The sequence below is a fragment of the Galeopterus variegatus genome, unplaced genomic scaffold (genome assembly GCF_000696425.1).
Source record: "Galeopterus variegatus unplaced genomic scaffold, G_variegatus-3.0.2 Scaffold266, whole genome shotgun sequence".
Taxonomy (NCBI): domain Eukaryota; kingdom Metazoa; phylum Chordata; class Mammalia; order Dermoptera; family Cynocephalidae; genus Galeopterus; species Galeopterus variegatus.
This window is the reverse complement of record NW_007726377.1, coordinates 231,438-246,451: the sequence shown is the minus strand read 5'-3', so window position 1 is coordinate 246,451 and position 15,014 is coordinate 231,438. Positions and strand designations below refer to the sequence as shown.

General features: G+C 57.1%; 1 protein-coding gene across 1 annotated transcript in view; it reads left to right on the top strand.

Moving 5' to 3' along the window:
- The window catches only part of MFGE8 (milk fat globule-EGF factor 8 protein), a 13,938-nt gene extending 1,139 nt beyond the window's left edge, over positions 1 to 12,799 (top strand). Inside the window, exons 2-9 of the mRNA XM_008566714.1 lie at positions 2,744 to 2,869; positions 3,226 to 3,357; positions 5,839 to 6,020; positions 6,454 to 6,609; positions 7,417 to 7,561; positions 10,483 to 10,667; positions 11,740 to 11,895; positions 11,993 to 12,799. Coding sequence (XP_008564936.1) covers positions 2,744 to 2,869; positions 3,226 to 3,357; positions 5,839 to 6,020; positions 6,454 to 6,609; positions 7,417 to 7,561; positions 10,483 to 10,667; positions 11,740 to 11,895; positions 11,993 to 12,130 — 1,220 coding nt within the window. The 3' untranslated portion in view covers positions 12,131 to 12,799. The remainder of the gene's footprint in view (positions 1 to 2,743; positions 2,870 to 3,225; positions 3,358 to 5,838; positions 6,021 to 6,453; positions 6,610 to 7,416; positions 7,562 to 10,482; positions 10,668 to 11,739; positions 11,896 to 11,992) is intronic.
- Positions 12,800 to 15,014: the final 2,215 nt, after the last annotated feature.

Genomic DNA, 15,014 nt, shown 5'->3' with positions numbered 1-15,014 from the left:
CCGGGCCCCCGTCTGCTGGCCGCGCTGTGCGGCGCGCTGCTCTGCGCCCCCGGCCTCTTCGCCGCGTCGGGTGAGTCGAGCGCGCCGCCCTCTCGCCCTCGCCCCTCCTCCCAGCGCGGCTCGGAAGTTGGTCGCGGCGCCCTCTCTCCACCTCCGCTGTTGACAAACTTGGGCAAAGCGCCGGCGCTGGGCGGAGGGGCGGCTTCTCCGGCTGCCCCTGGCGGGAGAGGGGGATGCGCTCGGCCTCTCCTGCTGTCTCCGCGCCCCGGCGTTTGGACAGTGATAGAGGCTCGCACGCTGGGCGGGGACTCGGGACACTGGGTGACAGCCCTGGCGCCCCCAGGGATGTGGCTTACACCTAACAAAGGAATCCGCTGTGTCGGGCTTCTCTTTGCCCGTGAGCCGTCTGACTCCGGATCCCCTTCCACCTGGAGATTCTGGGACTCTAACACTGAGAAGTCCTCTCCAGCCAACTTTTCTCCGGCAGCTCCCTCCTAGGCCCGCCCGGCCGGACAGTTCATAGGATTTTTGCGCCTCCACTTGTCGGTGTCTGGTCAGATAAGGGAGGGGCTAGGGAGTCGGTAGAATGGAGCGGGGGCTCTAGGTGGGGCCCCGGAGGGGGCTCAGAGGCTGGGGAGGAACTTGGAAGAGGGCTGCCTCGTGGCTCCCTCCCGCGGCCTTGGCCGGCTGCTGTTATCTGTCCTGGCCCTCCCCCGCCTACAGGGCCTCCAGCAGACAGGTGGGTCTCCTGCAGGCCGGTGGTGGGGATGCCCCATGCCCTTCACCGTGGGGCCGCTGGGCAAGGGGTGCCCATTGGGGGCTAAGGCGGGGAGACTCTTAGGCAGCCCCTCCATCAGTTTTTTCTTTTATAGAAATGGGATTGCTTGAAGCAAGAGCGGTCACAGCTGGGCCCCGGCTCTGCCGTTCTATGACCGGTCTGACCCCCAGGGCTGGAGCTGAAGCCTCGAGAGTGCTTCGAGCTCCCAAACCCTAGGGAGCTCCTATCCTTCCCCAGCCACCCTGAAATTTAGCTGGGTCTTCACAGCCCCTTTCCACTCCTCCTTTCCGTCCCCACAACTTGAGCCCTGGCCAGATGTCCTTGGGAAATCTCCCAAAGAGCAGGACTCTAAAATCCCAAGGTGGTTTTGTAGAGGGTGATCTGTCTTTTTCTGGAAGGGAGGAACACCATGTCTGCCTTATGCAAGTGACCCAGTCCCTGTCAGTCTAAGGCCTCGCCCCGTAAGTGACATTTTTCATTTTCCCTTGTTTCCACTGGACCTTTTTTGTTTTTTGTCCTGGAGCAGTAAAGAGGGAGGGTGCAGTTGGGAGGTGGAGGAAGAGGAGTCCATGTTGGGGCAGAAACCCAGGACTCCGGTCATTCCCAAGGCTCTGTGACAGCGCCTGGTGGGTCAGAGGAGGGGATTAACCTGCTATTTAAAGCCAGTGACTAATAGCTCTTTGGGAGCTGTCTTAAGCTCCTGAGGCCCCTGCTGAGGTGGAGCTCTGAGGGCTGATCGCTCATTAATGGTGTTGTCTTTCCTGGAACCGGGCGAGCTCTCTGTGGCCTTGGGATTTCAGGAGGGCCCTCCAGCCTGAGATGTTGACTCTGCAGGGAGGAAAAAATTTTTCTCACGTCTCATCCCAAATGACGAGTTTAGGTGTGGGGTCTGGGGCAGCCCTTCTGGGATACTAAGGTCAGCTAGAGGACCCTCCTTGGGCTGACTCAGTGGGCTGCAGTTCACTGGTTGGCACCAGTCAGGGGACTGACGACAGCTGGGGTAAGGTGGGCTTCTGAGAGAGTGAGTGGGAGCCCAGCCTTCAAGGGCTCCCTTCTGGGTGTGGGGAGGCGAACAGGATTTGAGGGCCACTTAGCTGTCCTCTGTACAGTCCTTGAGGTCGCAAACCCAAGTGCCTGTTTTACCCCCTGCCTGCTCCTGCTCCTCCTATGTCCTTCATCGAGGCTCATAGTACATGTGTCCCCAGGCCCCCAGCCAGAAGACTTGGTGGCCTCTACAGCTTTCCTTCTACCTCTTCAGCCTTTGCTCCAGTGTCTCAAATCACCCTTCCTCCTCATGCCCTGATGTCCTCTCTCACCATGTTGTCCTGGTGTCCCCTCCCCCTTGCATTGGATTTTCACCCTGCAGCCGAGGGATGGATCTGTCTGTAGCCACCAGACCCTCCCCACCTCGGGGGAGCCCAGTGCAGCGGCATGTCCTCAGGTGGGCTTTTTCAACCTTCTCCTGCCCGGAATTGGAACTGGGCCTCCCTGCTCCCACCTCACACTTGAGAATCTCTGTTTATTGTTTTCCTTGGTGGACAATGGTGGGGAGGCTGAAGGAAGGTTAAAAGCCACTGGTCTGCAGGATGAAAACTCTAAACTTGTCATTCTTAAGGTCCCTCCCAGTCTGGCCCCAACCTACCTTCCAGCCGCATCCTCCTGTTCTCCAGTATACCATGCCCTCTGTGCCTCTGCTTTTCTTTAGAATGTCCTTTCCTCATTCCCCAGCCTGGTAGCTCAAATGTCTGCACCTCTGCTAAACTTCCTTGTCCCAGGCAGAAACCATGCCTCAATGACTCCTGTGCAGGGGTCTGTTGATTTGCTGGCCTCTTTCCCAATGGCTTCTTGGGGCTTGGGCTGCACCTGATCTCTGTCTCAGAGGGCCAGTGCAGACATGGTAGTTGGCCCCCCAGATGTTTGCTGAACGATCGGCTTGCTGTTTCTGAGACAGGGCTGCCGTTGCAGGTGACTTCTGTGACTCCAGCCAGTGCCTGAACGGTGGAACCTGCTTGGAGGGCCAGGACACTGTGCCCTTCTACTGCCTCTGCCCCACAGGCTTCACAGGCCTCATTTGCAACGAAACTGAGAAAGGTACCTGCCCTGAGCTGTGCCTACCGCCCCACATCCCCAGCTCCCAGCTCTTCCCAAAGTGGGCAGTGGTCTCCAGCATCTCTCCTACTGTCAGCCAGCATTTCCCTGGAAACCCCCAGGCCACTTGGAAAGCTGGGGGCTTTCCTTTCTTGGGCAGGTTCACCTCCCCATGACCCTCCTTGGCTCCTGGCTGGCTCAGGCTCCAGCAAGCAGATTGGGGGAGGGGGAGAGGGAGGAGATGATGGGCCGAGTTTGAGTGGAGCGTCCTTTTGGGCTAAGCCCATCTGCTGCTTTCTGTCTCCAGCCCCAGCTCCTTCTTGATCACCTGCCCATCTTACCTGCCTCCCTGTCCCCAGGTCCCTGTTTCCCAAACCCCTGTTTCCATGATGCTGAATGCCACATGATTGACAATGAACACCGAGGGGACGTCTTCACCCAATATGTCTGCGAGTGCCCTCCGGGCTATGTGGGCACCCACTGTGAGATCAGTGAGTATCTGGAGGTGCTCGCTCCTGGGGGCAGGCCCTGAGCCACAGCCCTGGTGGCACAGGACGTGGGTGGGCCTTACTCCCTGTGTAAAGGCTGCCTCTGGGGAGATCGAGGGACGGACAGAACCTCATTTAGGTAGGGAGAGGGGATTGGGGGGAGAAGGGTCCCGTTGTCCTTCTACAGGCTTCTTTTTGCCTGCCCCTCTCTCCTGGGACTGTAGGCCAGGCCTGCTGTCACTGCAGGGGAGTGAGGGGTTGTGGTCACCCCAGAGGTCATGGGAATGTTGTTTCCTGAGTCACCATGAACCAGACACACAACATTAGGGTTAAGTCTTGGGATTTTCAACCAAGAGGGGAAACAAACACATTCTTAATTTGGGGGTGCCCAGGAGCTCAGTAAATCAGGCTTGGCCTCAGGGTCTGACATTTCCTGGCCCAAGTTTGACCTGTGGCCTCATCATAGAGCTCGGGGAAGAGGGAGAGGCCTGGGCAGGCTGGGCCATCCTCTCGCGGTTGGGCGGTCGGAGGCCCGGTGTGTGCAGAGGGCTGACCCTGCTTGCCCTGCTGGGTTATCCATTTGGCCACAGAATGGCCCTGGGTGGATGCCCAGCCGACGCTGCCAGCAGCTCTCCACGCTGTCCTCCCTCCTGGTCCAGCTGGAGTCCCTCCCACCCTGTGTTCTCAACCACATCAGGACTCTTCCTCGCTTACAATGGACTGGGTGGGTCCCCTTCAGGCCCAGGGATGGGTGGATTTAGGTGGGACGTTCCCAGTTTTGTGCAATCCAGCCTGTCAGTCATGGAGCATCTTGGGCAGGGGCAGGTGAGCATCTTGTCCTCCTTCAGGCAGATGTGGTGATAGGCTCTGAGGTTGGCTGACCTGGGAGGCAGGGTGGCTGGGGACCTCGGGGAGAGCAGGTAGAATGCCCGGGATGCCCTTCCCCTCAGAGAAGGGCAGCACCAATGGCCTATGCCTTGGGCCCTGGGCTGAGGCCAAATGTGTTTGAAAACAGAATGGTATTTACACCCCACCCAGAAAACTCCTGCCATGGGATTCTAGAAAACTCCAGGCAGACTTGCCTATTGCTTTGTGTGCAGTGCATGTACTGGTCACTGCCATCCAAGGCACCCCTCCTCCCAAACATAACTGCATCGGAAGGATGTGTATCTGGGGGGCAGGAAGGGGGGTTGCTAAGGCAGACAGAGCCCTGGGCGGGGTCAGGTGGGCCTGATAATTACTGTGCTGGGCGCGGAGGTAACCGTGGGTGTGCCCGAGCTGGAATGACCCACCTAGCTGCCTTCTAGCTTCTCAGTCTAGGGGTAGCTCCTGGGGCAGGGGGCAGGGGGTGACCACACAGACAGGGGAGCCTTCAGAGGGATTTTTGCAGCCCCTCCTTGTTTGGTATATGGTATGTTCCTTGAGCCAGCAGGGTTCCTAGAGGCCCAGAGAATGCACATTCGGGTCCCTCAGGGTGGACATGCTGGGGTGGGGTGTGAGGATAGTTGTGGAGATGGACCTGGGGTCCAGTCCCTGCTCAGCCACCGCCAGGCTCTGGTCTTGGGGGCCTCACTGTCCCTGTGAGGGTGTGATAGCACCGAGCTCAGCATGAGCTTGGGATGTTGGGGGAAGGGTAGTTTTGTCCCTGAGTCCTCTGCTGGGCTGCTGGAAGGCCTGGCACACACCGTGGGGATCCCTGGGGGATGAGGGAGCTGGGCCCGTGGGTGGGCCTGGTTGCTGTCCTTTTTCCTTGGTACCACATGCTTGGGTAATGAGGAAGGCAGTGGGCCTTTGGCTAGGGGCATGTTCACAGATGGCTGGGTGAGGACCTTCATGTAGAGGTGCAAAAGGTACCAGGGAAAACAGGATGGTATTTATGCCCCACCCAGAAAACTCCTGCCAGTGGGATTCTAGAAGACTCCAGGCAGATTTGCCTATTGCTTTGTGTGTAGTGGATGTACTGGTCACTGCTGTCCAAGGAACCCCTTTTCCCAAAGCCACCCTCCTGGGGAAGCCAGGGGCTGGGCTGGGGCCCCTCCCTGTTGGGGTGGGGACTCTGAGGAAAAGGAGGTCATGCCAGTATGGTCTCCCACCAGCCCTCCTCCTGCACCAGAGTAATTGCTGCCCAATGCCCTATAAGAACGAGACCACCCACCACAGACTGGAGGGAGGCCCCCCCTGCCAGTCACGGCAGCCCCGTGAGAGCCAGCCTGGCCTGGACCCTGCTGGCAGCCCTGGGTCCCTGCTTCCGTGACTGCCCTGCCCCTCGCTGCCCCAGCACGCCCACCTTGCACCTTTCCTCACTACCTCCTCCTGGGCATGGCCCTCGTTGTCCCTTTGTGGTCTCTGCTCTGCCTGAGGTTCTGAGGTTTGTTCTGGGTCCTCAGCAGAGGTCACTCTGTCTTATTCTCTTGTCCTCTGGGTCCCAGTGGGGCCCTGGAACTTGCCGGGGTGGCCACCTGACTGCCATCTCCCTCCCTTCAGGCTGCCTCATGCCGCTGGGCATGGAGGGGGGTGCCATTGGCAACTCGCAGATCTCTGCCTCATCCGTGTACTTCGGCTTCTTGGGTTTGCAGCGCTGGGGCCCGGAGCTGGCCCGCCTGCACCTCACGGGCATTGTCAACGCCTGGACAGCCAGCAACTATGATAGGAATCCCTGGATCCAGGTATGGAGAAGGGATGGCCCCAGGGTGGGGTGATAAGACAGAAGGTGAGATGAATGTGCGTGCATTTGGGGGATGCCAGGGGAGGGTTCGTAGTGGGGGGTCCAGCAGCAAGGTAGCAGGTTCCCACGGGTGAAGTACCTGTAAGTGGAGGGCAGCCTTAGTGGGCCTGGAGTGGGTGGGCAGGATGGGGGGCAGGCCCCAGACTGTGGAAGTGCTGTTTGCCCTGGATGAAGCCTCTGAGGGCCTTGCCCCTCCTCCTGTGATTCCCTGAGCACTGGGTCTAGAGCCTGAGAAATGTGCTCAACTGCCCCTCCCTTGTTCTGCTTGGGTTGTTTCCCCGCTGGTGGGGGCAGTGAAGGGGGTGCATTGGCCTGCATCTTGTGGGGGAAAGAACCTGGAAGATGGGGATGCCATCTCCCCTGCCCGGGTCCAGGTGAACCTGCTGCGGAAGATGCGGGTGACAGGTGTGGTGACACAGGGTGCCAGCCGCGTGGGTAGTGCCGAGTACCTGAAGAGCTTCAAGGTGGCCTACAGCCTCGATGGACGCAATTTCCAATTCATCCAGGATGCAGATGGGTCTGGAGACCAGGTGGGGTTTGTTGGGGGCCCTAAAGAGAAGCTGTGGTCAGCATCCCCTAGGGATTTAGCACTGAGATTCTCGGGTGAGGTGAGGGTACCCTGGGTGATTGGCCGTGAGGTGAGTCTTCAGGTGCATCTTAGTTTCCAGAAATTAGGAAACGCAGATTGTGCCCATGTTCTGTGGTTACAAATAATAGTCTCACTTTATAGTTGAGAATAGTGGGACTCACAGTAGTGCAGTGACCTACTGAGGGTGGTGGTGGTGGAGCTGGGCTGCACTGTGAGCCTTCGGGGCTACCACGTACAGGTGTGCAGGTCATACACCACTCAAGGATGACCGGTAAGGGGATCTTAACCCTTGACTTGGTGTCGTCAACACCACGCTCTCCCAAGTGAGCCACGAGCCGGTCCTAAGGATGTTATTCCTAAGTGGACACCATTCACGATATAGACATTGACTGTTTGTGTACTTCTGTCAGAAAATTGTCATAATAAAGTGTCCTGAGGAAGGAGTGCTTTTTCCTAATTTGCACAGAGGCACCCCATAGGTTACAGGTGGCCCCGTGTGAAAGGTGGGTTTATGCCAAGGCCCCGTGATGACCAAAGAAGGTGTGAGAAGAGAATCTGTGTTGAGGGCTGTGGGGTGGCCAAAGGAAGGGCTGCTGTCTGAGCCCCTGGTGGCTCCGCTAATTCCCCATCCTCCCAGCCCCACCCCTGCCTCCACCTCCGGGCCTGAAGAGGAAGGTGAAGCAACGCCAGGAGGGTGGGGGACTGCCCACACTGACCCACTCCTCCAACCTTGCCCCTACCCTCCTAGCTGTTTGTGGGAAATGTGGACAACAACAGCCTGAAGATCAACCTGTTTCACACTCCTCTGGAGGTGCAGTACCTGAGGCTGTTTCCCGTGGTCTGCCACCGGGGCTGCACTCTCCGCTTCGAGCTCCTTGGCTGTGAGGTGAATGGTGAGTGCCGGGGGCTGTGGCCAAAGCTAGGAGGTGGCCTTCCCTGTCCCCTTTTCTCAGCCTAGCTCAGCCCAACTATCTCTATTGAGGTCTGGGTATTTCCCTCTCTTCGCAGCCACAGTGCCACCTGCTGGCCACCAGTGGAACTCCTCACTAGGCAGGGCTGTGGAGCAGAGAGGTGGCTGGTGGCCTTTCTTGTCTTCCCCAAGACCTGCCCTCCTTCGCCCCCCTCTCCCCTCTGTGGCACCTCTTCCTGTTACCCCATTTCAGATACCACCCTATATCACTCAGAGCTGAGTTCTGTGCCTGGCTGGGTTTAGTCTTTTCTTAAGTATTAACTTAAGTCGATGTACTTCCTCTCCCAGGGTCCCTGGCTTTTGAGCCCTTTTGTTTAAGTGGGGAGTAAAAGACTTTGCCTCTGTTAAAAGGAAATTTAGGCAACTGGTAAAGGACTGAGTCAGGTCTGTGTCACCTCTCCGTGGAGTCCCCTGCCACTCGCTGTCTTAGCCTGAAGCCATTGGCTATTAAAGTTGCCTGCATGATCCTATCACAGCTGCCTTCCAAGTAAAGCTGCCCCATCTGCTTCCGTCAAGGTCTTGACCGACTCCTTTTCCTGTAGGAATTCTAGTTGACTGGAGGGAGTGTTGGTGCATGTGTGCACGTGTGTGTGCTTATGAGCATGGTCCATGAGCATGTATGGGTGGTGCTGAGGTCTGGGTGTTCCACAAGGGGACTGATGCCCTATACCAGGATTCCTTTTTGCAGGCAGGCACAATATTCTTGGTAAGTTGGTTAATTATTTAACTCAATAGATATTTATTAAAGTATTTATAATGCTCCTCCTGAGTACCTGGCTCTAGGGAACAATACAGGTAAGGTCCTTGACCTCATGGAACTTGCACTCTAGTGAGGGAGGGAGACTGGAGGCGAGGAGCAAATAAAAGAAAGGTCAGATAGCCCCTAGTGGGTGATGTGAAGAGGGTAACTTGGGATGAGGGGAGGGGGCAGCATGGGGACTGCTCTGTTGGAATGGCCTTTGAGTGGAGGCTTGAATGATGGAGAGCCAGTCACGGGAAGAACTTGGAAAGAGCATTCCAGGTGAGGAATTGGCAAGTGCAAAGGCCCTGGGTAATGTTGATGGAGAGAGAAGGCTAGTGGGGCTGGAACCTAGAGTGAGGGGAAGCTTGGCGGGTGATGAGCTCCATTGACCAGCAGTATCAGCATCACCTAGGAGCTTCCTAGAAATTCAGACATAGAGCCCTACCCTAGAATGAGGGTATTGACAGAATATTTATTTTAACAACATCCCCAGGCAATCTGTGAGAAGTACCACCCCAATACCTCATTTCACAGATGGGGAGGCTGAGGTCCAGAGAGCGGAAGGGACTTCTAGGGTCATTTGGAGAGTGATGTTGCTGAGAGTCCTGGTCCTTGCCCTGGTGCCCCTCCAAACTGCATTTTACTTGCAAGTCTACCTGACTTCCTGGCAAGACCTAGAGTGAGGGTGGCGTGAATTGCTAGAAGCAGATGACCTGTGATGGGTCCCTCTCAAACAAATGATGCAGAATTGGTGTCCTCTGCAAAGCTACCCCGGCTTTGCCTGTCTTAGGATTCCTGTGCTCTGGAGCCAAGGGACGAGCTAGCTCCCAGCGCAGTACCTCTCTTTGTGGAAGGAGGGTGGTGGTTACCTGGTGCACCACCATTATGAGGTGATGGCGTGATTGGCAGGCATCCTTGACACACTTGGGAGGTACATGCTGTTAGCGGCAAGGGAGCATGTATGTGAGGGACGGTGATGTCAAGCACCATGTCATATAGCCTGCCCCGGTGGAGGCACGGCATTCCAGGCCCACTCCCCCCTCCGTTCCCCAAAGGGACCGACAGTTGTGGAGCGGGGATTCTGCAAGGCGTGAGACACACCCGCCATTCTCTTTGGAGTTGTATCTCCTGCCCACCCCCAACTGCTCTGGCCTCGTGCAGGCGCAGTTACTAACCGAAACAGCCCAGCACATTCCCGGGTGTTTGGGACGGGCCCGTGTGAAACGAAGGCCGGCTTCTCAGGCCAGCCCTCACAGACCTGTGTGACAGCACCTAAAAAACATTTATTGGGTGTGTGGAAGGCCCTCTCGTAGAGCTGAGGCTGCTGGAGAAGGAGGCAGAATGTTCCTGAGCCCCGGGAGTTCTCTGACTTCTCTAAATTCTAGTTGCTAGAGGGCAGGAGTGTTGTCCTGTTCATCCCTGGGTCGCCACCAGGCGGGCCTTCACGGGTCCAGGTGGGGTGCCTGGATGGTGGAGATGATGTCACAACATGGCGTGGTGGTCAGGAGTTTGCGGATGTCTCCCGGCCTCAGTTTTCTCATCTGTACAGTGGGTTACTAATACCTATCTCATTCATGTTTTTTGTTTGTTTTGGTGGCAAATGAAATGATTGAAGTAAGCATGGAATAAATGAGGTGGTTGTTATTAATGTTCTTGACAATAATCTCAGAAGTCAGTGGTGTGGATAGCAGCTGTGCCATGGGAGTGATGGAGGGAGTCCAGACGAGGAGTGAGATGGTCAGGGCAGGCTTCTTGGAGGAGGTGTCTCGCAAGTCAGGCCTTGAAAGGGCGTGGGAGGTGGTGGAGTAGGGGTTGCCTTAGTGCAGAGGGAGAAAACTGGAGGGTGGGAGGTCTTGGGTGATGTGTGAGGGGCAAATTGGGACGGGGTGGGAGCTGAGACCAGCCGGCTGAGGTGAGGAGTGAGTGGACAGTTGGCTCCGAAAGGCAGATGGAGCTTCTTTCTGTCGTCCAAGGGGATGCCAGGGGATGTTGACCAAGGGGCTGGTCAGGATTTGCAGAGTTCTTCCCCCTTCATCACCTTGTGCTTACACCCCTGGGAGCTCTGGATCCTAGATCTGGGTGACAGCCCCCCTTGCTGGCAGGATGCTCCCGACCCTTGGGCCTGAAGGATGACACCATCCCTGACAAGCAGATCACGGCCTCCAGCACCTTCAAGACCTGGGGCCTACCTGCCTTCGCCTGGTACCCTTTCTACGGGCGGCTGGACAAGCAGGGCAAGTTCAACGCATGGACTGCCCAGAGCAACGGTGCCTCTGAGTGGCTGCAGGTGGGTCAGGCCCCTCCTGGGATGCAGGGCGGGGTCTGCTGAGATTGGGTGGGGCTGCCACATCTTTGACCTCCGCTCAGTCCAGGCTTCTGCTCCCCAAGAGAGTTTCTGAAGAGCTTTGTTTTTCTCTGGCTTTTCTCTTTCTTCCTCCCATGTGCCCCACCTTTCTCCTTCTCCTGCTTCCACCAAGACCCCCCAGGTGGAGAAAGGGTGTGTGTGTGTGTGTGTGTGTGTGTGTGTGTGTGTGTGTGTGCACGCGTATGTGTATTTGTGTTCGTACAGGGGTAGAACTATGCCACTGGCTGCCACAGGGTTGACAAGGCTCAGCCCAGGACAGCAGGGTAGGATGGAGGAGGGAGACCTGACCCAGGCGTCTCCCACTTGAGCACAGGGCGGGTGTTCTCTGACTCAGTGCTTGAGAACCCACCACGGCACAGTCCTTGGATTTCATGGAAACTGGGAAACACAAGAGAGTCATGAAAAACCAGAGCTTGTTTTATAGATGAGGGAACTGAGTCCTGGTGAGACAAGGATTTGCCTGGGGTTCACCTGCTGGTGGCAATTAACTTGGGTTTGCAACCTGGGTCTTGGGACTGCCTGTCCAGGGGCAGCTGGCAGGTTTCCCAGGGTGGTCAGGGGCTGGGGATGGGAGGTCTATCTGTAGGCCCTAAGGAGCATGCTATGGTGTCGGGGTCCATGAGGAGCAGCCTGCCTTTGGACTCCTTCAGGGCCAATGTAAGGCTGTGGGCAGCCCTGCAGGGGGCCTCTAGAGCAGTTCATGCCCCTGCAGGCTCTGGCCTCTCCTGTCCCTGTTCCCATCATACTCTAACGCAGGTCTGAGGCAGGGCTGGCGTAGAGTTGACCGGTTTCCAGATGCTGAAATATATGTTTTATTGCAGTGAAGTGCCTAATAGTGTGTGGCAAAGTAGATGTGCCCATTTTATAGATGAAGAAACTGAGGCTCAGCCAAGTAAAGTAGTTCTCCCAAAACTAAAGTCACACCCCAGCACGTCTGCCTCTTTCCACCTTCCTGGAGATGGTCCTTGCAAAGTGCTGTTGGTTTCTCCCATAGGTCGACCTGGGCTCCCAGAAGCAGGTGACAGGCATTGTGACCCAGGGTGCCCGTGACTTTGGCCACATCCAGTATGTGGCAGCCTACAAAGTGGCCTACAGTGACGATGGCCTGAAGTGGACCGAGTATAAGGAACAAGGGGCCATCGACAGCAAGGTGGGTGTCTGTCCAGCTTCCCTCCTCTCGCCACTCCTGGGGCTCTGAGGGGAAGGGGCTTGTTCTGGGGTCCTCCTGACACCTCCTCTGCCTGTAGATCTTCCCTGGCAACTCGGACAACAACTCCCACAAGAAGAACTTGTTTGAGAGACCCTTCCTGGCACGCTTTGTGCGTGTCCTGCCCGTCGCCTGGCACAACCGCATCACCCTGCGCCTGGAACTGCTGGGCTGTTAGTGGTAGGCCCAGCTGAAGTGGCCAGAAGGACCGCTGAGGCCGTGGAGACACCTGCCCTTCCCCTGGTGCTCCTGCCTTCTGTGGGGCTGCTGTCTCCTTAGCCCTCCCTCCTGACTGTGGTGGGGCTGGGGCCGGAGGGGGCAGCGGGATTTCAGAGGAAGCACCCCAGACACCGCTCCCTGCACCTCCCACCTGTCCCTGGCACCCAGCCTTTGTGCCATCCCAGTCGCTTAGGTGAGTAGGTCTGGGATGGACAGGGAAGGGTGCAGTAGGGGGTGTGGGTTCCCTGCACGTCTCCAGATCCCTGATTCCAGACTCCAAAGGGCCTCTGTGTCTTCCCAGCTCCTCTTCCACACACCACATTCCATGTCCCGTTCCATGCCCCCTGAGGCAGGGCCTGAGGCGCCAGGCTGGAGATAACAGCCTCCTGCCGGTCAGCCCTGCAGCATAATGCTGCCCCCCAGACACTTCCCCCTTATCTCCCTGGAGACTTCTCTTGACCCTTGTTCTGAAGCCTGGAAAGACAGAAGGGGGCGGGTCGGGTCTATGGAGAGAGATTGGAGCAAGGTTGGGGAGGAGGTGGGTAGGCGTGGGGGGCCCCTCTGTGCTGGCTCTGCACCCCAGAGCACACAGGCAGCTTCCTAAATATATTTATATTCTCCACTGGAACTCCTGCTGTGGTTTGTCATTGCTCCTGGAAATGGGATTTCACCCATGCTGGTGCCCCTGCCCCCACCCCGCCCTCAATCTTCCCTGAGCCCCCCAGCGTTCTGTTACCTGCCCAACTACAAATAGCTTAACAGCAGGAGGAGGGAGACTACTGGGGAGAGTTCCTACTGGAGGGGTCAGGACTTCTCAGTCCTCGCAACCTGACCTCACTCTTCTCCGTTCGCCGCCTCTGTCTGTACCTATCCAGCCCTGGGGAGGGACCCATGGGAGCCAGGCACAAAGGTAGTCTCCATGAATGCCTTTGCCCCTCCCACACCAGGAAGACAGGCCAGGCCTTGGCCGCTGGGTCTCCCCTCTGGCAATTTCCATTTTCTCTGTAAGTGGAGCAGTGGGCTGGAGAAACTATTAGAAACCCGGTGGGCCCAGGCTGCTTCCAGAGCTACGGGAGGCCTTGGGGTGGGGTGCAGTGTGGGGTGGTAGGAGGGGGCCAGGGCTCTGCCAAGTGGGCACAAGGCCTCCTGCCCAAGCACACTGGTTCTTGGGGGACCACTGGCATGTGCACTGCAGGGCTGGGAGGAGAGCTCCTGGGTACCCTCTCTGCCCTCCCCTGAGCAGGGCCATCAAGATGTGGCCAGTGGGGGTGGTGCGGGCCCCGATGGTGATCTGGGGAGGGGCTGGCAGATGGAGGAGGAACTGACCAGCTGGGAAAAGGGTGACGTACCTTTGGGAGCCATGCTGTGATATGCACCAGGTGCCTCTGGGCAGCCTGGGCAGCACTTGGGCCACGTGGCTGCTGAAGGGAGGGTGTGGGCTTGCTGGAACCACATCAGGGAAACTAGTCTGGAAGTGGCTCCTTCCTGAGAGCTGCAGTTGCCAAGACTTCTTGGCTGGTTAGGAACAGAATAAAAGGCCGAGGCAGTGGTCTCCATATGAACTGGCGGTGTGGGACTCCCCACCCCTGGGGCTCCCTCAGCCTACTCCTTCCTGTTTCCAAGCCATCCTGTTGTGGAGCTGTGTGGATGAGTCTGGAGTCAGGTCTTTCTGAGTGGTTGCTGGCCTCAGGACTCCTTCCTGGGAGCATTTTCTACCCCCAGCCCCTGTTCTGTCCTCCTCTGGGGACTAGCAGACAGTGGGAGAAGCCTCTTTCTTCAGCATCTCTGCTCTGGGGTGGTTCTGCCTCTCCAGTGACTAACTGTAGTTTGAGCCTTGCTGGAACCCAGGAGTCCTCCTTGCAGAAGGGGAAACCGAGAGCTTCACTCCCATCTGTTAACCTACCCTTTTCACCACATTGAGTATTTTTGTGGGCCAGTCTCATTGGCTAACAGGCTGTGTGGACTGGTGGACAGGTGCCACAGGGCCCCCACCTGGCCCAGGAGATCTGAGGTGACTTTGGAATTGCCTAAGCCACCTCTCAGTCCCTTCTTCCTCTCATCTTTGTAGCCTTGGATGGGTTGGCCACAGCTGTCTGAAAGTCCCCCCTCCTGTGACCCTGGACTTGAGTCTCCTCACTCCTGACCTCTTCCTTCCTTGGCTCCTGTCCCTGGGCAGTGTCTTCCATTTCCACAGCTTTTACCATCACCTCCACGAATTTCCTTTCTTCTTCCTGACCACAGACCAGACAGCCAGTGTTAAGATTCCAACTGCTGGCCACCCCTACCCCTGGTTTGCACATTAACTTGCCCTATTGTAACAAAACTGACCCTCCCTTCTGTCTACCCTGCTCCTTACACCTGTGGCTGTCAGCGTTGGGACCTGTTGACCCCGACTCTCCAAGGAGTCTCGGCTCCTTTCTGTTTCTGGTTTAGACATGGTAGAGTGATTAGGAGTGCCAAGCCTGAAGTCAGACAACCTGGGCTCAAACCCTGACTCCAAGTGACCTTGAGCAATTAACCTCTCTGCTCCTCACTTCATCTGCAAAATGGAAATAAACAAGACAGACTTGGTGGCCTTGTGGGGACTAAAGGAGGGAGTGCGCAGAAGCACCGCTGCAGAGCCTGGCCCTGTCAGAGGCCTCAGAAGCTTCGGCCAGCGTCCTCAGTGAAGCTTGCAAGAGTTTCCTAATTGGTCTTCGAGACTTGTTTATCACCCCCACCCCCCACCATGCTGCACACAGTGGCCTGACATGTCTCTTCTCTGTAGAGGAACCTTCATTGGCTCCCTTTTGTCCATCAAGACTGGCATTCATGTTAGGTGCAGTTTACCCTCTAGTCCACTG